The sequence below is a fragment of the Astatotilapia calliptera genome, chromosome 15, assembly GCF_900246225.1.
Source record: "Astatotilapia calliptera chromosome 15, fAstCal1.2, whole genome shotgun sequence".
NCBI classification, from domain to species: Eukaryota; Metazoa; Chordata; class Actinopteri; order Cichliformes; family Cichlidae; genus Astatotilapia; species Astatotilapia calliptera.
In genome coordinates, this window is record NC_039316.1 from 29,206,903 (window position 1) to 29,234,436 (window position 27,534).

General features: G+C 42.2%; 2 protein-coding genes across 6 annotated transcripts in view; both read right to left on the bottom strand.

The window, feature by feature from the left end:
- LOC113006741 (histone deacetylase 2) lies at positions 1 to 10,794 on the bottom strand. 2 transcript variants are annotated; one of them, XM_026142891.1, is made up of 15 exons: positions 10,760 to 10,794; positions 10,539 to 10,606; positions 8,901 to 9,013; positions 8,690 to 8,807; positions 8,443 to 8,517; positions 7,204 to 7,342; positions 6,921 to 7,062; positions 6,577 to 6,669; positions 4,844 to 4,952; positions 4,593 to 4,733; positions 3,204 to 3,312; positions 2,200 to 2,330; positions 985 to 1,140; positions 821 to 878; positions 1 to 374 (listed from the first exon to the last, which is right to left on the bottom strand). In XM_026142891.1, the coding sequence occupies exons 1-15, from the start codon at positions 10,777 to 10,779 to the stop codon at positions 344 to 346; spliced, it is 1,503 nt and encodes a 500-aa protein (XP_025998676.1). In that variant the 5' UTR covers positions 10,780 to 10,794; the 3' UTR covers positions 1 to 343. The 2 variants fall into 2 exon arrangements, with proteins under 2 accessions (XP_025998676.1, XP_025998678.1); XM_026142893.1 differs by lacking the exon at positions 10,760 to 10,794 and adding an exon at positions 10,685 to 10,753.
- Positions 10,795 to 13,660: 2,866 nt separating this feature from the next.
- LOC113037374 (heparan sulfate glucosamine 3-O-sulfotransferase 5) overlaps positions 13,661 to 27,534 on the bottom strand; it is a 123,792-nt gene continuing 109,918 nt past the window's right edge. For all 4 annotated transcript variants that reach the window (XM_026194370.1, XM_026194368.1, XM_026194369.1 and 1 more), the window contains 2 exons: positions 16,265 to 16,406; positions 13,661 to 15,183 (listed from right to left, as the gene is read on the bottom strand). In XM_026194370.1, coding sequence (XP_026050155.1) covers positions 14,253 to 15,183; positions 16,265 to 16,371 — 1,038 coding nt within the window. In that variant the 5' untranslated portion in view covers positions 16,372 to 16,406 and the 3' untranslated portion in view covers positions 13,661 to 14,252. The remainder of the gene's footprint in view (positions 15,184 to 16,264; positions 16,407 to 27,534) is intronic.

Consider the following 27,534-nt stretch of genomic DNA (forward strand, 5'->3'; position numbering starts at 1 on the left):
TCAAAGACAACAGTATAAAATTTTTTTTATTAACAAGCACAAAATATCAAAATTCAGCTGTAAAATCATTACAGGTTCACGTAAGGGTTTAAACTCTTGTTTAACGACAAAAGAGCTGATTCAGAAGATTAAGCACATTGGATTCACATCGTTTAATAAGCACCAAATCTGGAAAATTCAAGGGCTGAATTCAGGATAACCACTGACACACAACACAAAGAGACAATTTACAAGTAGAAAACAAAGAGTCATAATAAATATAATGCTTCTTAATGGTGTTTTGGGGAAGTGCAGGATCCTTGAGGCTCGACAGCACCAGTTAAGATCTTTGGATAAGAACACTTTAGGTACTGCTGGTCTGCTCAGTTTTCACACTGCAGAGGAAGAAAAATCGATTAGTTCAAACAACAGAAATGTTGCTATAGTGATGAGTTAAGTACTGGCTACATATAACATTAGAACAACAGGCTACTAACGTGTGCACATACTGTGGTAGCCCAGTGGTTGAACAAGGTACAGCTCCGGATCAGAGCAACAGCTGACTGCACTGGCGCTTTGGTTTGCCCAATATGACTTTCACTTGAGTTTCTGAAGCATCTTTTGTGTTTTGATGTCACAGTAAAATAACTTCATGAAAAATGACAACAATCCCACAGTCTCTCCACATCTTTGAAGTATTGTGCCCTAATCAGATTTGTGCATATAAAAGCTCTGCTTGTCATGCACAACACAACCTCATACTCAGTTTGAAAAAGCATGCAGTAACTGCATTTAAAAAGGAGCGAGAACACTCAGTGTGTGAATGAATTCAAACATTCACCTCTTTGAGTCAGTCTTCTCAGCACTGCTGTCTTTTGTCTTCTCTTCTTCTTTTATATCTAAGGTGTGAAAAATGGGGAATAAAGAAACCTTTTAATCACAATCAGCGTTACACATTGTTACACTGTTAATAACAACAATCGAGTAAGCATCAAAGTAACCAACCAGCTTTCTTCTCCTCTCCTTCCTGTTTGTCCTCGTCCACTCTGGGCCTTTTGGCTCCTTTCTTGTGATTGGCTGTGTTCCTCCTGCCTCCCTCCCCTTCATCCTCAGAGTCTGAGAACTCTTCGTCACAGGCTATTCTCTTATCTGTAGCACGGACTGCAATCAAAGACCAAACTCTGGTGAGTTTGAGTGAGTGAGTTGTAACACAGCATAATAATGCATATGCAGTACTGCTGCTCCTTTTTTCCAAACCTGGGGTCCTTTCTCCCATGGGTTGGCAACCTTTCTGATGATGAGTGCCATCTAAAATTTCCCCAGAAGTCACTGTGCCATATCAACCATTGCATTAGGAATAAATTTAATAACACTCTATATCAACAGTTACACACTATATAGAACTAATTTATAGAACTATTTTTGTTTGCAGATGTTGGCATAGTGCAGTATTATATTTATGTGTATTTCCGTGTTGCTGATGCTGCGCTGAGCTCCTGAAGCATTTGAAGTGTCGGAATGTGGAAATTTCAACATTGCTTGAAAAAACTGCCAGCTAGCAACGTCCTTCTCACCGGTAGGCTAAGTGATTTTTAGGCAATTAAAAGTTGAATCTGGTAGTTGGGGTTGTTAGCTAAGATACCGTCATTAAGAAGCAGCACAACTAATGGGTCTATGCGAGCTAATTTGCGATGTACACCGGTGGCCCGGCCATTTATTTTTAATACACCTTCTCAGATTAATTCACTGCGTGTCGTGCCATCAGTTAACCCTTCGCATGCCAGCTGTGGCACAAGTGCCCAGGGTTGCCGACCCCTGGTCTAAATTACAAACATGTCTGGGTAAACACTGCAGGCATTTTCCAATTTTAGTGTTCCCACTCAATACTGTTCTTCACCCTTTGATTCAAAACATTTTTTGATCATTTCATAAGTTGAGAGCCAGAGTAATGGGACCGTAAGGCTAATGTGGTACAATGCAGAAATGAAGATACTGCAGAACTGCACTGATAACATCCCCCTCTGTCTTATTTTCCACCTTTTTGCCACTTAGTGTCTCAGAAGGCTTTTCTTATTTCTCTGTTTTGTGCCTGTTCCCCCATCTTGTCTTAGAAAATAATTGTAGACGACAGCAGAAAGAGGCTTGCCAAAGAAGCTATAACCAAAAATGCAACGTACGCCATAGAAGCCGATGCTTTGTGAAAACGAATGAAGGTCTTACTGGACAAGCGTTTGTCAGGATCCTCTGTGTCCTCATCCACTGTGTCGTCTGGGACAGCATCCCCTGGGATGGCTTGCATCTGAACCCCTGGAGCATGAGGCAGCATCCGCAGGTTCTCAAACAGCCGCTGCCTGAAAAGTCACATACTGATCATCTGCATTTCAATGTCTTTATTAATCAATTGTTGTACATCACTTTTCTAGCCTAGCAACATTTTGACATTGTAATGTGAAGGTGGTTGTTTCCTTTCCACTGCTGCTTGCTCATAGCAAGTCAACGTTTTCTGCCTGTTATTGTGGGTCTTAAAGAACTTCAAATCGATGTTGTTGTGTTTCAGTGATAAATAGAACAGAATAGAACTGAAAAAGCTGAATTGAGATGAAGGCTGATATAAGTACAGTTAACTAGAGTTGACTGACAGATTAATATATAAGGGGAATAATGACTGTAGAACTGAATGGGTCGGTGATAGATGTTTTGCCAGGCAGAGGCGTCAGAGTGTGGAGAGCGTGTCTGAATGTGTGGAGTACTGGGCAGATTGTTGGCTGTACGGAGAAGCAGGGGAAATGAAATGAGCAGAGAATCCAGAGGGTGGAGAACTAATCTGAGCAAATAAAGAGTCAAATCTGGAGCACAGCCACCGAACTGGATGGCTCTCAGGGTGGGTTTCAGGCCTGAGAAGCAGCGCAGAGGAGGTGAAGGGCTACGGACTGAGGTGGGGCAGCGTGGACAGTGGAGAAGCTGCAGGTCCAGTTGTGGACATTGACTATCTAACTTATACAACAATTCATTTATTAGTTAGCCAACTGTGAGGTCAGCTTTCTAAGTTCAATCTGTTTTCATTCCTTCTGTATTTTAATTAAACTAATACCACACTGTCCAAAATGTATTTTTAACTTGTCAATAACATTCTTTTTCCACAATTATTCCAAATCTCCAGCAGTTCTAGGCTTGGAATTCTGGCAGTTCTAGAAAGAAAACAAATAGTTTCACATTTGACATACTTGATTTTGTCCATATATTCCTGTGAGTTCTGGTTGGTCATGTTGGAGGGGCTGATGTGGAGCTTGAAGTCAGGCCCGAAGTACTCAAAGTAGTCATTGTATGGCAGTTCTACAACAGAAACATCGTTGAGATGAGAAAAAAAAAAACTGCTGGAGAAAATCTGTCAAATGAGGAATCACGTTAAAAGAAAAAGGGGTGCTACCACACCTGTTAAGATTTATTGAAACTTTATAACCTACACTGATCATGAGTGAGGGCAAGATGAAGAGAAATGTGTAGGGAGGTAAGTTAATGTGTTGAAATCCCGTTAAGAGAACTGCTGTCCCATTCCACGCTCTAATTACATCCCCCCTCTTTATGTGGAAATCTGACAGTCTGCTGACTCAGCTCCTTGTGAGCAAAGGCAGGAAGCAGGTTGGCCCTTCCTTAAGGTGAAGTTAACTAAAAACTCCATCACCTCCAACAAGCCTCACACTGCAGGCTACAGACACACACATTAAACTTTAAATGACCAGCATCACTGTTTGACATGCTCCACTTATTTGATCTATACCTGCAAAATTTAAAAAGAATATACATATGGTCCTGCAGTGATATTTATTTTGTTTTTTAGGCTTTGTTGAGTCAAGCTTGTCTATGGCAAGCATAGTACACTCCTCTGGCACCAATTCTTAAGAAGCTAGTAACTGCTAATGTAGTCTGGGGTCTCTAACTTCACACAGAGATCAAGAGAAGGCTATAGAGGTCTTTATACACCCAGATTATTTCAGCCTCAGCAGGCTCTACTTTAAGTAATAATTAGATAATATATCAGTTAAGTGGTGTGCACAACTACTCAACAAGGCTATAAAGCACTGCTGCCCTAAATAAATAGCACCCAAATTTAAGTTAACCATATGGACTGTATGTGTGTGTTAACCATCTTGGATCTGTCCAACCATCAGTTCAATTTTCAATTCAATTCCGCCTGAGAAACATGGAGTCAGACTTCGAGGTGCTCGTTCTCATCTCAACTAACTTCAAACTCAGTTGCAAACCACCCAAGTGCAAGCTGGAGGTCATAGCTTGATGAAATGAACAAAACCACATCGTCTGCAAAAAGCAGAGAGGTTATTCTGAGACCACCTCTAACTCTGGGCTGCACCTAGAAATTGTGTTCATTGAAGCTATGAAAAGAGTCAGTGACAAAGAACAACCCTGGTCACCTCAATGATGTGGCGAGTTAAACGAATCGCTCTTTTTATTAATGTAGGACACCTATTAAGTGCCGGTTCGGTAAACCAGATTGCCACTTAGCTTTTTTCTTCTTTCTTGTATAACAAAGAAAGCAAAGAAATCCAAGACAATTTTAACTACAGTCATTCACTGACATGGAAAAAGTGACTAACCGTCAGGGATGTCAGTGTCCAGAGCCACAGCTGTCTCATAGGTCCAGCATCGGGCCACATTTCGAATGGTGTATCCTCCTCCACCCAGCATGAGCAGTGGCAGGTTGAAGGACTTGATGTATTCCACACATTTGGCATGCCCTTTTAGGATTAAAAAACCCAGGAAAAACACACAAAATGCAAGACATTCAGTATGGTTTGTGACATCACTTTATTACACCATTCAGCATTACTGTACTGTGTATGTTTACCTCGGATGGTGAGGTTAAAGCAGCCGAGGCGGTCTCCTGAGAGAGAGTCTGCACCACACTGAAGAACCACAGCACTGGGCTGGTACATCTCCATCACCTTAGCCATCACCTACACAATCAAAGTAGAAAAATCTGTGACTCCTTGTCAACACCTTTATATTTATCTCTAATTCTTTAGACGTAAGGAAGCACTATAATTTCTGTTAAACATAATGACGACACAAGCCCGTGTGCGTCTAAGAGCAAGAGCCATGCAACACAAATTTTGTATCTAAGAAGGGGGCTGCTTCAACATCTTCCGATAAAGCACAGAATTTTGCAACAACATGCTTGTGAAAACACTGCCTAAGCTAATTTTATGCTAATATTTGACTTACGCTGTGTCACAGGATAAAAACATGTCACTACTATTGCACTGTAATGCTTCTGCTGGCACGCTGTTTCAATAGATTCACACTAGATACACAAATTGTGCATCTGAAAAGAAGAATAGAAAATACTTACACCTATAAATGTTACCGAGTGCCAGCTGCAAGCATCAATAAAAAAAAAAACAAGAGTAGCTGTCTGTCTCCTATGTGACTACAGTACTTTAGATTTGAATTGCCTGCTGTAGCTAACCCTAACCCTACAATTAAAATCAGAACAGTGAGCTAAAAGACAACATGGTAATTCTCTATTGGTTTGCCTTTGAAAATACAATATTTTATCTGTTGTTTTTTTCCCCCCAGCAATATATTTATTTATTAATTATATTAGAGATGTTCCTGGTGATCAATTTCCTAGTCGACTAGTGGTGGGAAAAAAAACTTAGACTGCCCGACTAGTCTAAAACTAGGAAACAAAACTAAGACAATCTAAAGTTGGGTCGTGGGGGAAGCAGCAGGGAAGCCCAGACCTCCCTCTCACCACCTCCACCAGCGTATCCAGGAAACGTTTAGCCATTCCCAGACGTAATATCTCAAGCATGTCCCAGATAAACGCCCAGTTGGAACACCTTACCCTGGAGGCGACAGCCTTAGCCATCTCCTTTCAATATGGAGGAGCGTTGACTCTACTCTGAAGTTGTCCCAAATGATCTAACTCATCACCCTATTGCATCCTGTCAGAGAAAGCTAATTTCCTCCAGTTGTATCCGCGATCTCATTCTAATAACGTTAGCCTAGATCAGGGGTAGGCAACTCCAGGCCTCAAAGGCCGGTGTACTGCAGGTTTTGGTTGTGTCCTTGATCCAACACAGCTGATTTAAATGGCTAAAATACCTCCTCAAAATGTCTTGAAGTTCTCTAGAGGCCTGGTAGTGTGATTCAGGTGTGATCCAGGGTGATATCTAAAACCTGTAGGACACCGGCACTTGAGGCCTGGACCTTGCCTAACACTGGTCTAGATTGATAGATTCATGGCGTTTCCCAACAACAATCTGCTGTTGGGAAACGCAACAGCAGATTGCCCAATGCTGCCACCTGGTGACAGATGGCAGCATTGGGCATCAATTAAAATTTTAACAAGTATAACAATTAGACTAGCAAGTCTGGTACTGACTAGTGACGACAGCGACGAGTAGTCAGCTGGGCAACTAGTTGCGGACATCCCTAAATTATATATATATTACTATTTAATCAAACTATTTCCTTCTGGATCAGTTCATTTGGGAAGAGCGAAAAAACGAAGTGCTGTGACTTTTAAAGGGTCAGTTATATTTGCAGTGCAAAACAAGCATTTGTGGAACTCACAGGCTTGAAGATTTGCTCATATGACTCGTCATCTATGCCATCCCGCAGTGGGAAGTTGACAGCGTAATATTTGCCTTTTCCAGCTCCAATATCCTAAAGGTAAAAAAGACAAAAAAGTGCATACTGAATAATCTCCAAGTATAGACTCCTCAGCAGTGTGCAAATGCATGTGTTAGCTGCACCAAATTAACAAAGCCCTTATATCTTTCCATGAACAAAAACAAAAAATAAATACTCACACAAATGCAAAACTATCCTATGATATCATCATACAGATTTTGCTGTTTTCAATTAAGAAATTATGACTTCTTAGTAACCAGCTGAAGGAAGAGTGTAAGGCTCACCCGAAGGTCACCAGTTCCAGGGAAGTACTCCCCATATTTATGGAAGGACACAGTCATAACTCTGTCTGTTGTGTAGAAGGCCTCCTCCACTCCATCTCCATGGTGGATGTCTATGTCGATGTACAGCACCCTCTGGTGGTACCTGGTAAAAAGGGCCACAGACAGAGCTCGGATGAGTACAAACACTGCATAGAAACAATGCTGTGAGAAATGGGTCTTTCACCTGCTTTCATTTAATGAATTTTTATATGTAGATGGGAAACAAAGCGGGAAATATTCTCACTTGAGCAGCTCCAGGATGGCCAGCACAATGTCATTGACGTAACAGAACCCTGAGGCCTCCGATTTCTTTGCATGGTGGAGTCCTCCTGCCCAATTCACTGCAATGTCTGTCTGCTGTCGGTTCAGCTTCACTGAGCCAGCTGTACACAACAGGAAACATGTTTGATTATGCAGTTTGTAAAGAAACTGATATATATCTGATGAGTTAATCAATAAGTCACTTAGTCTAACTTTGTTGTCATAACCGGAAAAATGTTTAATCAAGGCTGGCACTGAAACAGCTGGACAACTGAAAGCCAAGAACTTGTTCCTGTAACTGTGCTCTCCGGGAACAGGTGACAATAAAAAGAATTTGCTGCCTCAGTCTAATGACCACTGCACTGACTTTGTTTCTCAAGGATTTGACTGACAGTAATGAGGTCCTACATGAGCAATTACAGCTTTCTGTCTGTTCTTTTATAGAGGACTATTTATAAAGATGGTTGGTGCTAACTATACAGATCATGTTTCATTCTACTCTGGTTGATGACTTGTCAACAAACACAGTGCTTGTAACTTGTACCACAAAGCAGGATTTGGGGTTTAGTGAGAGAACTTCAGGAGTCCCACCAAATCCTCAGGATTACAAAGGTGGTTCACAAAGGTACACAAGATAAGGATTCATTTTTGTAGGGAATTCAATCCTGACCTCTTATTCCAAAGACAGTCATGTCTTTAGGAATATTATCCTTCCAAAGACAATGTAGAAATGACTGAGAACCACAAGACTTTTTAGATACAAATAATTGTGTTATTCTGTTAAATTGGCAGTGTCTATTAATGTTACAGATAGGTCTAATGTTGCTGAAACAGGAGCTCAATGACTTCCTGATGTTCCACACAAAATATTGTGAGTGTTGTGAATGTCATCACGTGGTGCATGTTCCTGCTTGTCTGCTGTGGTTCTATGGGAAGTAGTGTGTCAACTAGCAGATGCAAAGACAGTACTGTGGGTACTGATACTGCTATAAATGAGTAACTAATCCAATCGTCAGTTTTAGTGTCAGTTAGGATCTGAGTATCTATTTTTTGACAACCCTACTACAGACTATTTATCACCTCCAGAGTTGCAACAGAATGAATAAAACTGTGTCACAGTATATCTTTAACATAAATATTCAGATTGCTTGACTCAACTGACTTATCAAGACCTTTTATATGACCGCTTAGCAACATCTGATTCATCATTAGCACGACTTACCAGCCGAACCACCAGCAGACAGTTGGCAGAACTCAAACAAGCCATCGAATACTGGACAGTCCTCCCCAACATTGACTGCAGAGTAAATAAATACATAAATAAATAGGAAACCAAAAAATAGGAAGGTGTTCAAAATTTTGTTTGAGCAGTATGAATGGAAACAGAAGGGCAGAGGAGCTCCTTGTATTTCGTACTTGGAATAGTACACAAAATTCTGTAATGTCCCAAAGAGGACACAATGACTTACACCTCTGCATCTGTTTGCTGAACTCTGACATGTTGTCTGGTCGTATGGATCGGAGGAACTTGATGTAGTCATCACTGTGATATTTTGTCATCTCGTCTGCAGTGGCTTTGTGTGGCCTCTGAAACACAAGACATTCCAAGCTGGTTGGAAACTACAACAAGGAAGGCCAGAACCTATGGTATGCTTAGTGTCACATGCTTGGAAAACATACATAGACCTCCATCTTCCTGTACAGTCCATAGTTCAGAAGTAAGTTGTGGGTCATCCGGATACGATGTGGTTTCATGGGGTGCCCCTGTCCATAGTAATAATTTCCTATGTCACCTGCAAAGACAAAAGGAACAAGATAAGAAACACATTTCCATCCGATAATAATTATTAATTTAAGCTGCGAATGAAAATAAAAATGGATGCTTTTCAGGTTCTGTCTGAGCAACAAAAGAGATTTTACACTTATTTACACATTCTATAAAAACAGCACATTTTGTACTTTTCATCAAAATTGACAACCTGCCAATTGTGTACTGTGTTTCTCCCCCCCTTCTTAATTCTTGGCTGTTCCTGCTCTAATCCTGACCACAAACAAAAAGACCAAATGAAACCCCCATATGTTAAGGTATTAACTGTTTTACATCTTTGAGGTATTCTGTGGCTGCTAAGTTAGCAACTAGCATGACACAAACATAATGCTAGAACAGCAAATAACAGAAAAGCAAAGGGAAAACAGAGTTTTTCTTAACACAACAACAGCGGGGAACAACAGCAACATCATTCACGGTGTAATACCATACGTATAATTCAAGCATTTTTAATGTAACTGAAAAACTATGGATGCTTACCACCAAGAAGTAGATCACAAGATTGTGCAGGTCAAACAGTAATGTTTACTTCAATTTTACCTGCACATGCAGTTATCCTACAATAGCTCACTACACCTCCTTCAGACTATGAATGTACTGCTGATCTCAGTTGCCAATATTATTAAAAGGTATAAAGTTCATGGGGCTGTAGCCACCTTCCCAGGACATGGGCGCAAGAACAAATGCAACTTCAGGTTGAACAGAGAAATAGCACGCAAAGTAGAAAAGAGAAAAAAAAATACTGGGTTGTTGTGTTTAGTGAGAAATAAAAAGCAACGTAAAAACAACAATAACACAGCATTTGACTGTTAAATATTCAGATGAAAACTGAATGCACGGTTCTAGTTCTAGTACATGTAAACTGAATGCAGGGCTATATGTGAACAAAGTTAGTTTTTACTGCAAGTCTCTTCAAAATTCTGACAAGATACTGTAACTATGTTCCTTGTACATGAGGAATACAAATAAGGGGTTTCTCTTATGAGAGAGAGTGATGTTAGACAACACGGTGATACGCTCCAATAAGGCCTGAGCACTTAATTGTGTAACAGTGGCACATTTTGCTTCATTATTTTTACGAATGTAACTCTGACGACGACTCATCAGTTCCTAATCATTTTTGATTTAACAGAGGTAACGCGGTGCACAAAGCCCGATCTACGTCTGCAACTATAAGTTATACAATCGTGACAATGAGTGCTTGTGTCGCAAATTCTCAACATTAATTTAACCGAAGCCCTCCTCTTTTCTCTGACTCGGTTGAAGTAAGGTGATTTTTTTTTTTTACTTTTACTCATAATAGTAAACACACGAATACTCTCTTTGCACCGCGGATACCTTTCAAACGATGGTCATTAGCGCCTACTCGTTAGCTTGCTAGTGTTAAACAGTATACATTCACCAGCAGCTACACTGACTAGCTGGCTAGCGTTAGCCTGCCAGATGGCTCAGTTTGGGCTGCCCATTCACACGCTCAGGATGTCCCATACCGTCGTAGTAGTAGCAGACCTTCTTCTTGGTCCCGCCTGCGGTCGTATAAGCCATTTTAAAAGTGCCTCTAGAAATAAAAAGTTGGTTTGAATTTGCTTCAGCAGACAGAAGATGGGATAGACGGCATCAACACATAATTACACACGGCGGAAAGTCGCTGAATGGGAGGCGCAACTTCGGCGGGGAGGGGCGGGTTAGACAACTTCGGTAGGCCACTTACCCCACCGCGAGGAGTCCCATTCAACCCAGAGGATGGGAAAAGTGGACTCATAAGGATGTGTGAAACATGGTAAAAACGCGCTTCATAAAATTCAGTTCCACTGCTTTATCCGTTACATTCTTTCATTTCTTACTACCATGCAATAGAATTAGATACATTTATGGCTGTAACAAATATGGATTTGTTAACTCCATTACCTGAAGTATTGCCCAACAAACCTGTCCCTGACCCACCTGTCAGGGACAGGTACTGGCGGTGACTGCGAAAATACAGGCGATCGTTGAGTTTCCAGTCCCACAAACGAGAAGGGCGCTGCGCCGATTTCTAGGAATGTGTGGTTATTACAGAGGTTTTTGTAAGAACTTTGCCACTGTTGTCGTTCCTCTCACCGATTTGATCAGTCCGGTGAAGCCTTTTGTGTGGACGCCTGTTTGTCAGACTGCTTTCGAGTCTTCGAAAGCATTGCTGTGCAGTTCCCCTGTTCTTACGGGACCTAATTTCAGGTGCCCTTTCAAGCTCGAGGTTGACGCTAGTGCGGCTGGTGCAGGAGCTGTCCTTATGCAGGAAGCCCATCGCGGGGTGGATCGCCCAATTTGTTATTTTTCCAAAAAATTCAACAAACATCAGATTAACTACAGCACTATTGAAAAGGAAGCCCTTGCCTTGTTGTTAGCCCTGCAGCATTTCGAGGTGTATATCGGATCCAGCTCTATCCCTGTTCAAGTGTTCACTGACCACAATCCATTGGTGTTTCTCTCCCAGATGCAAAACTCAAATCAGAGACTTATGCGTTGGTCCCTTCTTTTGCAAGATTTCAACCTGCAAATCAAACATAAGAAAGGGACGGAAAATGTCATCGCTGACGCCCTGTCGAGAGCAATTTCATAGTTTGGGAATTAAACAATAGGAGGGTTGTTTAATTGTTTTTGTTTTTCGTCAGTTTTCACCTGGTTTGATATTTATATTTACCCCGAGAGTCATTTTTGGGCAATGCCCTGATTTTATGCTGAGCTTTAAAGGAATTTTAAGAGGGTAATACCAAAAAAAGCCAGTACAGATTTGCACATGGACAGAGCTGGAGCTGTTAACTTATCAGGTTGTACATGAGTACTAATCAGTTCTTCGGTTTTTCCACAGTTATAGTGTTGTTATGGAGCTATATCTGAGTGGAAGACTTTTGAGAACCAGACCACATTTTAACAAATCTGATGTCTGAACATTATATATGTATATAGTGAAAGTTGGGGAAATGTCCACTTAAAGAAAATCATGGCAGACAGAATCCTCTCATAGCTTGAGAGTGGTTCCAGATTCTTTGTGCAGCAGTAATCCTGTACAGTATTGCTCAGGTACAAGGCAAACTGTAAATGATGATGAAACATTTTTTACCAAAAACTATTTTGGTAGTCTCTTATTCTATTCATGCCCCTTAATGTAGCCATATTGTGAACTTTGGACAGAACTGGGTTAGCTGTTTCTGAATCCTGTTTTCATGCTAAGTTATTCTAAAGACAGGGTTATTTTGTTTTGGAACCAAATCAGACGTTAATGAAACTCAAAGTCTGTACTGTAGCAACTGTAGTGTCTAGACCTAGTCTTTGTCGTTTTTAGTGCCTTAACGTAACCGAATGAATTTTTGAAGAATTGATGCTAATGTAGAAATCTCTGATATATATGACTTAAACTTGGGTGTGTGTGTAAATTCTTTGCTCCACTGCCCTTCCATTTTCCAAATGCAGACTTATTTGCTTTAAAAAATATTGATGAAAGCAAGATTAAACATTACATTCAGGGATATGAAAATAATGTAGGGACGTTTGTGTCCAGAAACATGAATCAATAGAACATTTCCCATGTTGCTTGTTTGTGTTTATTGTGTTATGGTGTGTTGATACCTGTGCATTCCTGCATTATCCTTTTGTGTTGCACATTTCGATGATTTTTTTGCTTGCTACCTGGCCTGACCTGTCTCCCCAATGTGATGTTTGTATTGTATACGGTCGGCAAGGTCTGTCATCTCGGTTGTGGGCAAAAGACCTTCAACTGACAAATAAAGGCTATCTCATCTCATCTCATCTCATCTCATCTCATCTCATCAACATTTCTTCAGGGAGACACCGATGGTGGTTTTGGTTTGTACCCCACTAAGTTTCTTTCTTTCCACCACTCGGAATTACAACCACGGTGTAAGTCTGCAAGTCAGTTATTTCTGATCTACTACCCTCAAAAAGAATATTAAAATACACCAATACACATGAAATCCTCTCACAAATGTTTACACATTCTATTAATTTAACAACACACTTATGATACAGAATGAATATTTGCACAGAACATATTTCCTTTTTTAAAAAAAATCAGCATAGAACAAACAGCTGGTTTGACATGAGTCATCAGAGGACACCTTCTTTTCTTCACTAAGTGTTGGTAACCCAATGAGAAAGCAGTAGGGGAAAAGAACAGTATACTTACATTTATAAACACAAGCTCAAGTCTTAAATGCTTTAAAGGTTTTGGACATGGTGACAGCCAAGCTTGCAACACTTATAACTATTCTGATAAGCCAATCTGTTCTACAGACTAGGTATTATGTTAAAAACTAAAGGAGGCCACCTTCTAAAGCAGCGGTCCCCAACCCCCGGGCCTCAGACCGGTACCGGTCCGTGAGTCATTTGGTACTGGACCGCGAGTGTTGAGGCTCAGGTGTGAAATGTATGGTTTTCAGGGTTTTTATCGGTTTTCAGCATTATTTTGTTATCGTTTTTATCATTAACTCGGTTTTCCTGGGTCTTTTCACGTGTGTTATGAATAAATCTTCTTTTTTTCGGTACCGGTACTAGTTTTATTTTGTTGTATTTATCTGCGACACCTTAAAGGCCGGTCCGTGAAAATATTGTCGGGCATAAACCGGTCCGTGGCGCAAAAAAGGTTGGGGACCGCTGTTCTAAAGGACTGATCACAGCAGGCGTTAAATAAAACACAATGAGCAAACACAAAAGTCTACTGTGTTATACTGGCAACTGGATTTTACATGCAGTTTTGGCCAGGTAAACACCACGATAAGGAATGATGAACTTTTTCTGTTCGGTTTTGAAGGTGTTTTTTCATGAAAAAAAGCATCACACTTATAGCTTATCTTAACAGCACGAATGTCAGTGTTTGATAATCTCTTAAAAATAATCTCTTTAGTTAATCACACAGCTCAGCACTGTTTTTTTCTCTACATGGGGAAAACATTGACAGACAAGTGAGTTCATTTGCAAGATCAAATGCTTTGAACTGCAGCTTTTAGTCAAACCATGAAACTATTTTGTTCTTTTTTCTTTCACACATTTGAAAAGAAATTTACATCAAGTTCCTTTTATATTTGGTCACACTGTCATCCTGGTATTAAATGCCATCAAAGTGCTATTAATGTCTTTCGAGGTCTCAGAATTTGGCATTTTTAAATAAACCCCAATTCAAAGAATCTCATCAGAGGAGTTTGAGCTCATCATGGCCAGTTGAATGTCCTACCAGTGATCTGGTAAAACTTCTGATTGAAGGGATGAAAGAATTTTTGCAGTTTAGTCACTACTGATGGGTCCACCTCCGGATGGGTGCGGCCCTTGCTGCCTGCCAGGCACTTGTTAAAGACAATGTTAAATCGCAGACAATAAAATCCCCTGGTGGCATTGAAGTACAGGTTATACTGGCTGATCCTGGAGGGGAGGTTAAGGAAGCGCTCAACAAGCTGCAGCTCTGGCAGCGGGTCTGTAATAAGGCGATCCCCATCCACAATGTGAAACTGCTCCACGGGAAAGTACTTCAACCAACGCTCCAAATGTTTGGTGTAGATGCTGGTCCGGACTGCTTTGTATTTCGTGTTCACCTCGCAGGTGTTGGTGTCAATGACCAGCTTCTCAAACTTGTGGTAGGTCTTGTTTTTGCGCTCCTTGCCCTCCAGCACTTGGGTATAGTCCGACACAGCTCTGGTGGTAGGCTCGCGCACGATGATCAGCAGCTTGATGGAAGAGTTCATCTTGAATATCCGTTCAGGGACTTCCTCTGTGATGAAGTAAGCGGGGCTCTTTTCAATGGTGATCTGATGAGGGAAGGAGAAGGGCATTTTCCCCCTGTACCAGTCGATGCCACGAGCGTAATTTTGGTCATTGTCAAAGAAGTGGATCTCTTGTGAAGCCTTGACAACTGCTGGATGCAGGTTGAGCATTTCCAGCAGGGCACGGGTGCCACCTTTACGCACCCCGATGATAATGGCCTGAGGCAGTTGTTGGACCAGGTTGTGCAGGCGAATTTGCTCTTTGGTGGCATTGCCCTTACGGATTTCATGTAGGAGGCCACGCTTAAACTGCAGAGTGCGGAGAGGAATTTGCTCTGGTTCAGGGGCGGACAGTCTGCTGTCAACTGGGCAAATGGGCTGTAGCCTGAAACACAGGAAAAGAACGCATCTATCTTATTTTGTATCTCATTCTATAAGGAATTTTATCGCTCATAGAATACATTTATCACTTCAATCTTAACTAAATAAGCTACTTGAATGTAAAACTTATTATTAATGGAACAATTCTCTGAAGCTAATGCAAAGAAACATCCTGAAACATCTATGACCTTCTGAGACCTCTGAAAAGCCTGCGGTATGTTAAGACTAAGGCTTTTGCAGCAGATGTTTAAAGTACTGTGAGTTGCGCCACCACAGCAGACTCGTCCTAGCACCAAGGACACAGCAAGCATAAAGTCACCCACTGGTTTGTCCTGTTTCTGGGGTATTGAACTGAATATTCTCACTGTCACCAAAACCCTTTTTTTAAAACAAGGAAGTATAGTAAGTCACTGAGTAGTAACCACAAACAGCCATAAACTGCCAAAGCTGCTGCCCCCTGCTGGCCATTATGCAGGTTTAAGGAACTGTCTCCACTTTTTAGACTTGAACGCTGCATTCATATTTTACATACAGTCTGTGTCTAACAGATCCCTCAACTGGTTCATGGTTAGTTCCTCATCAACTATGGTATTCATTTCTTTGGAATGCCATTTCTCTTATGCATACCCAAGTCCTCACACCACACCACCTTTTCAACATGCAAAATTGCGAGCACCACATCTTTGTCAATAAAGATGACTACAGCAGTGCATATACCAGATATATGACTTGTTTGTTTTTAGAATAACTGATGGCACTAAGTACTGTAAAAATTTCACCTCAAGAAATGAAAATACTGAAGAATTTCTCTCATTTAATCTAAAGCAGAAAATCTGCCTCAGTCAGGAGAACTTCACAACCTCCATTTTAGGATAAAAAATGATTTAAATGTGTACCTGTCAAAGCTACACATTGCCAAGTTGCATGTCTATGAATGCATAAATACTTCAAGCTTTTATAAAGTACAGAAATGTTTCTGGAATACACTGTGATTGGTTTAAAAAGTATAGAACACTAAAGTTTGTAATGCAAGTTGCTTTAAATTAAGGCAATGTATGTTTTAAAATATACCCGCCATGACTTACCTATCCAAAGTCCCAACCCTGGCCACGAGATAGAGGACACTTCCGATAGCAAGGCTGCCCAAAACGAAGAGCTTCTGTCTCAGCAATGCCTGCTGTTTGAATAGCATGGCCCTCCATCAATCTTCAGGACTGTGACTTCAGCCTGCAGAGAGCCAAGCACATAAACTACTAATCACCGAGGGAAGAGAGACAGCCTAATGTTTATTAACACACACTCACTCAAGTCTTACAAGTGATTAAGCCGCGCTCACATAAGGCTGAAAAGTGCTGCATTGCCATTAAAGGAAACGCTTGCCCAACCACCACTTTGTTACATTTATTTATTTATTTATTTATTTATTTCAGACAAGCTGAGAATCTGATTTAATGGAATACACTGGCATGCTGAGAAAGATCAGTTACTGCTACGGTTTTAAAAAATTGGCTTCAGCATTCCAAATGAACAATTCTGTATGCACAAGAATGAATCGATACTTCTTGAGAACGACCACATGACGGTGAATATTCTGAAAGAGGTCCTTTTGTTGAATAACCTGCAGATAACTGCTAGTCCTGCAGTTACCCTGAGGTCTGAATAGCTTTTCAGCAACACTGCACTGCTGTTAAGGTTTTTCTCTTGCTTGATGTGAAGCCAAGAAGCAGCTTTGGAGAGCCTTCTATGTGTTACAATGACAAATTCACATGACTGAACTCAGCTTTTCGATCATGTCGTCAATTGACCCATTGTTAATCAACAGTGTTTAATTATTGCATCCCGACTGTTACATAATGAATTTATTAAGAAACTGTGACTGTTTTATTTCAACTGTCTCAATAAACAAATGATGTTTCCTAGCTTCTAAGTGTCCTTAATGTCTGTCCTCACTTTAAAACTAAACTTCATATCTCTATTTGTAAAAACATTCAAAGCAAAGTTGAGAAAAAAATCCCCCAAAAAGCTTAGTCACATTATGGTGATGCATATTGTACTGTTTACCTTCAAAATTGGAAATAAATCTCATATTGAGCCAAGAGAGGGCACTCCATCCTTTCAGTGGAGTGCAGAAGCACTGGTCTCACTGCCATTTCTGTTTTGCTCTCAGTGTCTAAACCTTTTGTGCATCTGCAATCTTTGCACAGCATGAGCAGGTAAATTACATTATGAAATAGCAGTTCAATACAGAAGGCAGAGGCATTGTTAAAAAAGGGCCTCTGAAAGTGCAGTCTAATCCAGCCCTTAAAACAGGCCAGCATTCGCGACAGAGCACTCCCCCAGTGCCTCATGAATAAATACGGATGGCTTTTGACCCCTCTATGACTGGAAAACATTTTGCTCATAATGCCTCGTAGTGACTTCTGAATGGAGACCTGCAAAGCAACTGCAATTTCATCACTCTGACAAAGCAGGAGAATAAAGCCACTTAGCCAGGGGCCAGCCCTGTGGCTGTGGAGTCCCATTTAGAAAATAAATGTTTTTCATTACAGCCTGTATCACTAAAACAAGTGGTACGTCAGTCAATTCCAATGAAGGGGGAAAAAAGTCAGTTTAATACTTTTTTGTGCAGAGACAGACCATTCCAAGTGCCAAGCAATCCACCTTCAGATTGTGTTATTTGTGAAAAACAACAGCAAAAAAAAAAAAAACCCAAAAAGAACTGAGATTATATTATCAAGGTGATTTTCTTTCCTTTTACTATAAACTGATTTAAAATGAGCCTCTTATCTATTATTTGTGTATAATAACAACATTTCAGCCCATCTGCATTCAATACACTCAGAGGTTTCTGTTTCCCCACCCTCCTTATTGCTTGTCTTTTCTTTCTTCTACTTTTGAGTCAGATACTTTCTCTCTGAGAATAGTTTGGTGGTTTCATCCCGTCAAAGAAGAGTGTAAGACGAAGACTATACAATAATTTCAAAATACAAAACCCTGGGTCACCTACCCAGGACCGCAACACTGTGTAATTTTTCTTTTTGCATGGTTGTAGAGTTGTGGTTACAGACTTTATTGTCTCGTCCATACACTTACATTTTGAGTTGAATTAATTTGCCAAAAACAGATTAAATACAGTTTCAAGTACTAAAATAATTTACACATTGGTAACACAGAGTGAAACGAGACTGGAATTCAGGACGTGTTTTAGTGTTTTAATGTTTGCAACTGCACTTTAAAAATCATAAAAGGGATGAAAGTGTGTCGATATTATCTCACTGAATAAAACATACATGTATCAAAAATATTTACTTCCCACAGAGAATATTTTGTCCAATAATCAAAGAGCTAATGAAAATGGTCACCCTGCTCAAAAGCTACACTTGTCTCATAAGCACATGTCTGAAAGCTAGAATATTTAGCAAAGGTCAAATGAGCTCGTTCTAAACTATAGGGATGGGTACCGGTATCCGGTGCCATTATGGCACCAGTTCTGACATAAACGGTAGTAACCAGACCGAAAAGCAGCGCACATTTCGGTGCCCTTTTCCCCCTGAGATGTCATACACTTTGGATTCTAGCCAATCATTTTACCTTTCCAAGGATAGTAGGTAGACACGTTCTTTTAGAGCAGAGCTACAGATTAAAAATGCCCAAGGTGAAGCGGTCAAAAGTGTGGCTGTACTTCTCAGCAAAATATGCAAACTCAGCAGCCTGCAACAAGTGCTTTAAGGTGATACTGTGCAAAGGAAGTAACACCTCGAATCTGATGAAACACCTGGCGACGCATAGCATTTTTTTAAAAGCCGAAAAATGCACCGTATTTGATAGCTTGCTGCAAGACCTCACACCGAGCACATCTACTGCCGGTGTGGTGCTTGTTATCAGACCCGGAATTAGCAACATCCCCCAAGAACCCGAAGTGGAGAGTCCTGGCCCCTAACCCTGCCAGTGTAGCAGAAATGATGACGCATGATGACGGCAGCAGCAGCTGTTCTTCTCTGCGTGAGTAGCTTAATGTTGTTCATGTGTAATTTACGTTGAGTAGGCTAACCACGTTATTACATTAATGCATGTAAGGTGAACTAGCAAACAACATCGTAGTTACATAGTTGTCTTCTTGTTGGATGGCAGATACTCCCTTCACCCTGGCCAAAAAGGCTAAAATGACCAAAGAAAAAGTAGAAAACAGCTAAACAGGAGAGGTTTTTGGACAAAGTTTGTGTTTTTTCCATTGTTTAAGTGCTGCTTCCAGCCAAGAGTGATACCATATATTCCCTATAGCTGCAGAAAAGGCTAATATTGTTATCTTTTTACAATAAAACAGCTAAACATGAGAGGTTTTTGGACAAAGTTTGTGTTCTCCATTCTTTACGCACCGGTTTGAGCACTGTTTAAGCACCGGCACCGTTTCAAAAGTACCGGTTTGGCACCGGTATTGGATAAAACCTAAACGATACCCATCCCTATTCTAAACACTAAAAAAATCAAACCCATTAAATATTAAGATCCAAACTGTTGGAGTGTAGGTCTTTTGACTTGCAAAGACATTTAGCAGCTCTTAGCTGATACTACATTGTACTAATAAATAGAGAACATCAGTTACTCCAAGTTAATTATGATTTATTGATAAGCATACACAGCTTTCTGTCACTGAGTTACATCCTGAACACTTGTGGCTCTAGGTATCTGGACCTAACCTTACAGCTACAGAGAGAATTTTTAAAAATATATAAATTTTTTTGTTACAGCGCATTGTGTTCTACATCCTGATCGGCTTTAGACCATGGTCAATCAATCTCCTCCGTGCCATGTCTCCTGTACAGTACAGAATGCGTTCAGCTTGTCAAATTTACATAAATCTTCGATCGCTAGCAGTGTGACTCTGAAGTGCTGTATTGTATGTTTGTAAGTTTTCTCCCCAACACACACAACAATGTCGATGAAATGTTTTGCACCGTCAAAGGGACCTGCTGCAGCACCCAAAAGGCAGAGGAAGATGCTAACCATCAAAAAGTTGGACTTCTGGACATGCTAAAGGAAGGTAGATCATAAGGCGCATTGTGCGAAATAAAACAGTCAGATAAGGCAAACTTTACTCATTCTTCTTGCTTCCTCTACTTCCGTACCATTGATTCATTGTTCATGTTTTATAAAGTTCATTCATGTTGAATTCTCTCGCAGATTCTGGGTCAGTTTAACCCAGTTTTTTTGAGTTCTCATGTTTTGGTTTGATTTTGTATTTTGTATTATTATTCTGACTCTTGTGCTTTGTTGATTGTTATTGGAATTCTATGTTTTTGTTTATTTGTGTTATGGGATTAGTTCTTAGGTTTTCTGTCTAATGTTTAGTGTAGATTTAGTTCTGTGTCTGGTCTGTGTTTTTTGTGTAGTTGTTTCTTGTTTTACTGTGAAGGTCTGCGAGTGCCTGTGCGTGGATCCTCATTTATTTCCCCACACGGCTCACTCCATTCGCCGTGACAGTACAGACCAGCCAGATTATGGATCCAGCAGCATTCGCCCCACCCAAGGAGCTTCAGGAGGTCATTATTGACTCTGCTTTGAGATTAAATAACCTGTGGCTTGCGCATGAGGGAGAATCATTTCCCTACGCTGTGGAAGCCAGGCTACAGCAGCTTATTTCTGGTCACCCCTTGTCATGGCTGTGTGCAGGCAGGCAGGGAGGAAGGACCCAAAATGCAGGACTATGAGGCAGATGTAAACTCAAAACACGCAGCTTTATTTCTGGGCAGAAAAGGAACATAAACTTAACTAAACTAAGAATACAGAAATAAACTAAGCAGACAGGCAGGCTAGTAGACGGAACACACAGTTAACTTGAGGGTAGAAGACGTTAACGACGCGACACCGAGTAGGGGAAGACACAGACACTAAATACAAGAGGTGAACGGAACGAAGAGGAAACAGCTGGGAGACACAGCTGACGCTGATTACACTGACGCGACAGGGAGAGCACAAAGCTGAACGCACTGACATAGGACTCAGACCTACAAAATAAAACAGGAAGCACACGACAGACAGAGACACAGATGCAGACTCACAAGCAGGCATAAAGACATCATGGACAGACAGGGGGGACATGGACAGGCAGAGAACAGAAACCTAACCAAAATGGCGAATGATAATGAAATACCTAATCAGAATAACAAAAGCATAAAGAAACACAAAACACTGAGTCAACAGGCTCAGGACCACGACACCCCTGGCTATTGGATTCACTGCACCCGCTTGTACAGGATTTCATTCTCCATGAACTTCACCTTCACCCCCCGCCGCTACCGCTCGCCTGCTCGCCCCACAGCCGGATGTCGGTACAGCTGGCTGATGTGAGTGAGAAGAAGTCTGACTCTGGCACAAGGACATTTTTTTTCTGGTTCAGTCTTCTGTGCAGTAAGTGAGGGAAATGGTTTTTCCTGGCTCCCCGATGACTGCTGTAAATGAGACTGGCTTTCCCGAGACTGCAGTCGGCCAGCTCCGCGAGGATTACTATGAGCCCGCCTGTAGCCAGCTCACGCCTGCACAGGCGCTCTACAGGATGTTGGGGATTATTATTGTGCCACCCGGTTCTCCCAGTGTTTCCACACCACAGCCGGAGCAGCCGCACCAGAGTTTTCCCCCGTCACCGTCAAGCACCTCCCGGCTCCAACAGGAGTCCAGCTTCTCTCGTGGACGCCGAGCTGGGGTGAGTGAGAAAGACTCTGTTCCTCCGCCTTTTATGTCAGGGATTACACAGACTGTTGTCACCAAGGCATTATGAACCCCAGAGCTCCTGTTTGTGAGAATACTGTTTGTTTATTTCATCCTCACCGTCTCACCCTAAGCAGGGAACACATTACACAACAACATCTGCTGGTTCTCTTAAGCTGGCCTTCTTCGAGACAGTTACTCCCTCCAGGGTCTCCCCAGAGGCTGGGTGTCAGCCACCAGTCAACTCTGGACCCCTAGAAGTTAAGACACCAGCGCCAGCAGCTTCACCTGGGAACTCAACTGAGCAGTCTCAGCCGTCAGCACCCACTGAGAGTTTTAATGAGTTCACCCATCCACCTTCGTTAGGTGTGTTGGAGAACACTTTCAGCCCTGCATCCCACTGTCACTGCCTGCTCCAAGCCAATGTGCTGCTCAGCTCCGGCCAGTGTCCACACTGCCAGAGGTCTCCGTACCTGCTGGTTCAGTGACTGTCTCCGCTGGAGGGTCCAGGAGGCCCATTCAGCCGCCTGTCTCCACTGGAGGGCCTGAGGGGTCCGTGCAGCATCAAGCCACGTCAGCTGGGGGTTCTGGAGAACCCAGCCAGCATTCTGTCAAGTTAGCTGGGGGTTCAGGAGAACCCAACCAGCATCAAGTCTTGTTAACTGGGGGTTCAGGAGAGCCCGGCTAGCATCAAACTACATCAGCTGGAGGTTCTGGAGGACCCAGCCAGCACATCCTCGTGTCCACTGACAGCTCTGGGGAGCCTGTTCAGCCACCACCTGCTCCACCACCTACAACTTCCACACTGTCGCCTGCAGCATCACCACCTACAACTTCCACACCGTCGCCTGCAGCGCCACCACCTGCAACTTCCACACCATCGCCTGCAGCGTCACCATCTGCAACTTCCACACCGTCGGCTGCTGCATCACCACCTGCAACCCTCCACACCGTCGCCGTCTGGTTCTGCAGCTACCACGCTGCCGTCTGGTTCCGCAGCTGCCACGCTGCCATCTGGTCCTGCCTCGTCTGGTCCTGCGGTTGCCACACCACTGTCTGATCCAGCTCGGCCTGTACCACCTCGCCTTCGCCGGCTGCTTTCCAGGCCTCTAGTTGGACGTCATTGCTGTCGAGGGCGGCCTCTTGAACGAGTTTGTTGCCGCCGCTGGCTTAACGGCCGGCCTCCGAACCTGCTCTGTCGCCGCCACTGCCCTCCACGTGGCCGGTCTCCGGACCTGCTCTGTCGCCGCCACTGCCCTCCACGTGGCCGGTCTCCGGACCTGCTCTGTCGCCGCCACTGCCTTCCACGTGGCCAGCCTCCGGATCTGTTCTGTCGCCACCGCTGGCTTCGCGGTCGGTCTCTGGACCTGCTCTGTTGCCGCACTGCCTTCCGCATGGCCGGCCTCCTGATTTATTTTTTTTTGTGAGAGTGTCTCATGACAATGACGTAAGCGAGTGCGACGTTCATGGCAACAGCTGTGTGCAGATCAAAAATGGATAATATAACGAGTGCGGGAGAGAGTATGACCGTGCAGCGTTTAAAGCGTGGAAGGACTGATCTTACTTTGAGTTTGATTCCGTAAAAAGTGACAAAAACATTAATAATAATGGATTGGATTTATATAGCGCTTTTCAAGGCACCCAAAGCACTTTACAATGCCACTATTCATTCACTTTCACACACTGGTGGAGGCAAGCTACGGTTATAGCCACAGCTGCCCTGGGGCAGACTGACAGAGGCGAGGCTGCCATATCGCGCCATCGGCCCCTCTGGCCAACACCAGTAGGCGGTAGGGTAAAGTGTCTTGCCCAAGGACACAACGACCAGGACAGAGAGCCCGGGGATCGAACCGGCGACCTTCCGGTTACAGATACACTTCCCAAACCCCTGAGCCAACTGCTCCAAGCTGGTCAAGAAGGCTCACCAGCGCCTCTTCTTCTTGAGGACTCTGAGGAAGAACCACCTGTCCTCAGACATCCTGGTGAACTTCTATCGTTGCACCATCGAAAGCATCCTGACCAACTGTATAACAGTCTGGTACGGGAACTGCTCTGCCTCGGACCGGAAGGCGTTGCAGAGGGTCGTGAAAACTGCCCAGCGCATCGCCGGAGCACCACTTCCTGCCATAAAAGACATCTACAGGAAGCGGTGTCTGAAAAGGGCTGGGAAAATCATCACAGACCCCAGTCACCCATCACATGGACTCCTCACCCTCCTGCCCTCTGGGAGGCGCTACAGGAGCCTCCGGACCAGGTACCGGAACAGCTTCTTCCCCACAGCTGTCAGACTCCTGAACTCTGCCTCCTGACATCTGACCCACATTAACACATGGACTGAACATACACACACCCACAATGGACAACTGTACCCTCAAACACACAATAATAACATGGACTGAACCACCACTCACAACCACTAGCACTTTATATAGCCTCTGTAGAAATTATCCACATATCTCACTTATCTTAACTGCACTACTGTATAGCTCTATGTAAATAATCATTCTGTACATTCGATCATTATTAATCCTACAACTGTTTACAACTTGCATAGTTCCCATTTCTGTATAGCTGTATATCTCAGATTTCTGTAAAGTTATTTATTTCATATTCTGTATAGTTTTTCATATTTATATCCTGTTCATAGCCTGTACATAGCTTGTACTCACTACAGCCTGTACATACTTATAGTTATAGAATATTCACAACATACTTCATACCGTGTACATTATAACATACCATAATAGACCCATTTCTGTAATATACTCACATATCTATATTATTGCTAATATATATTGTGATATATCTATATCACTAAAGCACTTCTGGATGGATGCAAACTGCATTTCGTTGCCCTGTACCTGTGCATGTGCAATGACAATAAAGTTGAATTCTATTCTATTCTATTCTATTCTATTATTCTTAACATCTTAACAGATACTCTGACCCGTAACTATTGTAAAATGCTTTGACCGGAAGTAGACACCTTTCGCACATGCGTGGTACTGATCGGGTTAACGGTATGGATCGGGTAGTGACAAGGAGGACGCATTTGGATGAGTCTTTGAATTTGGACAGCCTTCATCGCATTGCTGTAAAGCAGGGGTGCCCAATCCCGGTCCTCGAGAGCTACCGTCCTGCAGCTTTTAGATGCATCCTTGTTCCCACACACCTGAATCAAATGAATGGCTTGTTATCAGGCCTTTGCCAAACACGATGGCATGCTGAAGAGGTAATCAAACCATTTGATTCAGCTGTGTTGGAGTAGGGATGCATCTAAAAGCTGCAGGATAGTAGCTCTCGAAGACTGGGATTGGGCAGCCCTGCTGTAAAGTAATCGGCCAACAAATGCGGCCTCCGAAAGATGCGGCCCCTGAATTTGGACGATAACGGAGGATGCTTCTTCTTCTTCAGGGTTTTCACTCTACTTGGGCCTACAATCTTCTCTTCTGCAGCGTCTGCAGCTGGTCCAGAATGCCGCAGCACGTCTCTTGACCGGCACTAGAAAGTTTGACTCTATCACCCCTGTTCTGAAAAATTTACACTGGCTTCCTATCAAATATCGAATTGATTTTAAAATTCTATTGTTTACTTATAAAATTTTAAACAATATGGCACCTGATTACTTAGCTGATCTCCTCTGTCTGTACAGCCCTCAGAGAGCACTAAGATCATCGGGCCAACTGCTCTTGGTGCAACCTAGGTCTCGGCTGAAGACCAGAGGAGACCGTGCCTTTGCCGTTGCTGCACCCAGGCTATGGAATACTCTCCCTCTTCATATTCGCGCGTCAGATTCCATTCAGTCTTTTAAATCACGTTTAAAAACGTATTTGTTTGATCTGGCATTTAAGGCGAATTAGGGTAATTTACATCTGGCTCTGTATTTAGATTATGTAATTATCTTATATTTTATATATTTGTAATTTATATTTTATTGTGATTTTATTTGTACTGCGATTTTACTGGAAAGCACTTTGGTGTACCTCGGTCTAAAAAATGTGCTATATAAATAAATTTTGATTGATTGATTGATTAACGGCAGCTGTCATCCTCGTAGATGTATTGCTGCTGTCTTCTGTCTCAGTCTGTTATTACACTCTTAAAACCTACTTATGCCTATGTCTTTCAGGATCTTACAAAGCTTAAAATGATGCTTCGACTATTAGATTAGCCGTCGACGATTTTGATAGTCGACGTAATCGTGACTAGTCGACTAATCGTGGCAGCCCTATATCATATGCAGGCACCAAACATCCCATACATGTATAGAGGCGCAGTCTGGATCTACGTAAGATGTTGCTTTTCCCCTCCAAGTGCAGCGATATAGTCTGAATGTTATAGTACTGAAATGCTGACTATTACTTTCATTTAACTCCATAATTTTATTATTTTTCTTTCTTTGATAAATAAGGAGGCAACGTCATTGATCTCTACCCGTTGGCTAATGATGTAATACCTGTTGCACGGAGACAGGGAGTTTTGTTATCTATTCGTAGCCTTCGTCTGTTCTCATTCAATAATTCAGTTATACCAGTAGTACTTATTGAACTACATCTGCCTTTTTGTGTTTGGTTGTTTGTTTGTTTACATACTTGGACTCTGCTTTGAAACACTCCAGCAATTACATTTGGACTTGGTGGCTGATACACAATTTCAAAACTTAACAGTAAGATAAGGGGTTTCAGCTTACTATTCTATGGCCACAGGAGCAGTGGTTAGATTGCTTCAACACCTAGGTTGTTGCTATCATAGACAGGAGAAGTAACACTTTAAATATGTTAAGTTTGAAGAGCTCGCTGCTTGTTTTTGTTCTTTTTTTTGGCAGCCATTTTCTGTTGTGAGGAGGGTTTGGGGAGGGTAAGGCTCACTACTATGAACCTCATACACTGTTCTTTTTTTTTAACCTGTTCTGAACTAATTTCCACCCACTGTAAAGTTATTCTGTTCTTATCATCTAAGGCCAGTGTGCATATTGTCTTTGCTCTATAAATCAGATGAGTCTGCAGTTAAACTTTCTAAGCTGGAATGTTAAAGGTCTAAATCATACAGTCAATAGAAGGAAGGTTTTCTCACATGTGAAACACCATAACACTGACATGGCTTTCCTGCAGGAGACCCACATCAGGGCCGTCTCTTCTCACATTGGAGGGGCAGGCAGAACATTCAGTTTGAGGCCCACAATGTCGTAGCAGACAAATATGGCAGATATGTCATAGTCAGTGGGAAACTGTATAACAGTCTTGTTGTCCTAGTAAATGTGTATGCTCCTAATACAGATGACGAGAATTTCTTTAAACAACTATTCTCCTCTCTACCCGACTTAAATATCTACTCTCTTTTTCTGGGGGGTGATTTTAACTGCTGGTTAGACCCAGCCATGGATCGCTCATCCACTAAGAGTAATGTTCTCAGAGAAAGAAAAAAGAAAACAAGCAGAAGAAAACAAGAGTAATAGAATAAACAACATCACAATGATATATGGGAATATGACAGTAAATACTAAATATTAAACATTATTGTGCAGCACATAAGATCAACAGAACACATATGTGCATTTTTTTTCTCTGCTTATTCTGTTGGTTTTTGTTTTTTGCCCTTCTCCCCCGTCCCTCTTCTCAGCTGTTTTTGTTTCCCTCTTTCTTTCTCCCCT

What these genes read in the sequence shown, in the direction of transcription:
- LOC113006741 (XM_026142891.1), bottom strand. Translation starts at nt 10,779, where the DNA reads ATGGGACTCCTCGCGGTGGG. An exon ending in GGTCTGCTACTACTACGACG is followed by an intron (nt 9,014 to 10,538) that starts GTATGGGACATC and finishes TTGTCTTTGCAG; the next exon opens with GTGACATAGGAAATTATTAC. An exon ending in CTGGAACTGGTGACCTTCGG is followed by an intron (nt 6,670 to 6,920) that starts GTGAGCCTTACA and finishes TTTTACCTTTAG; the next exon opens with GATATTGGAGCTGGAAAAGG.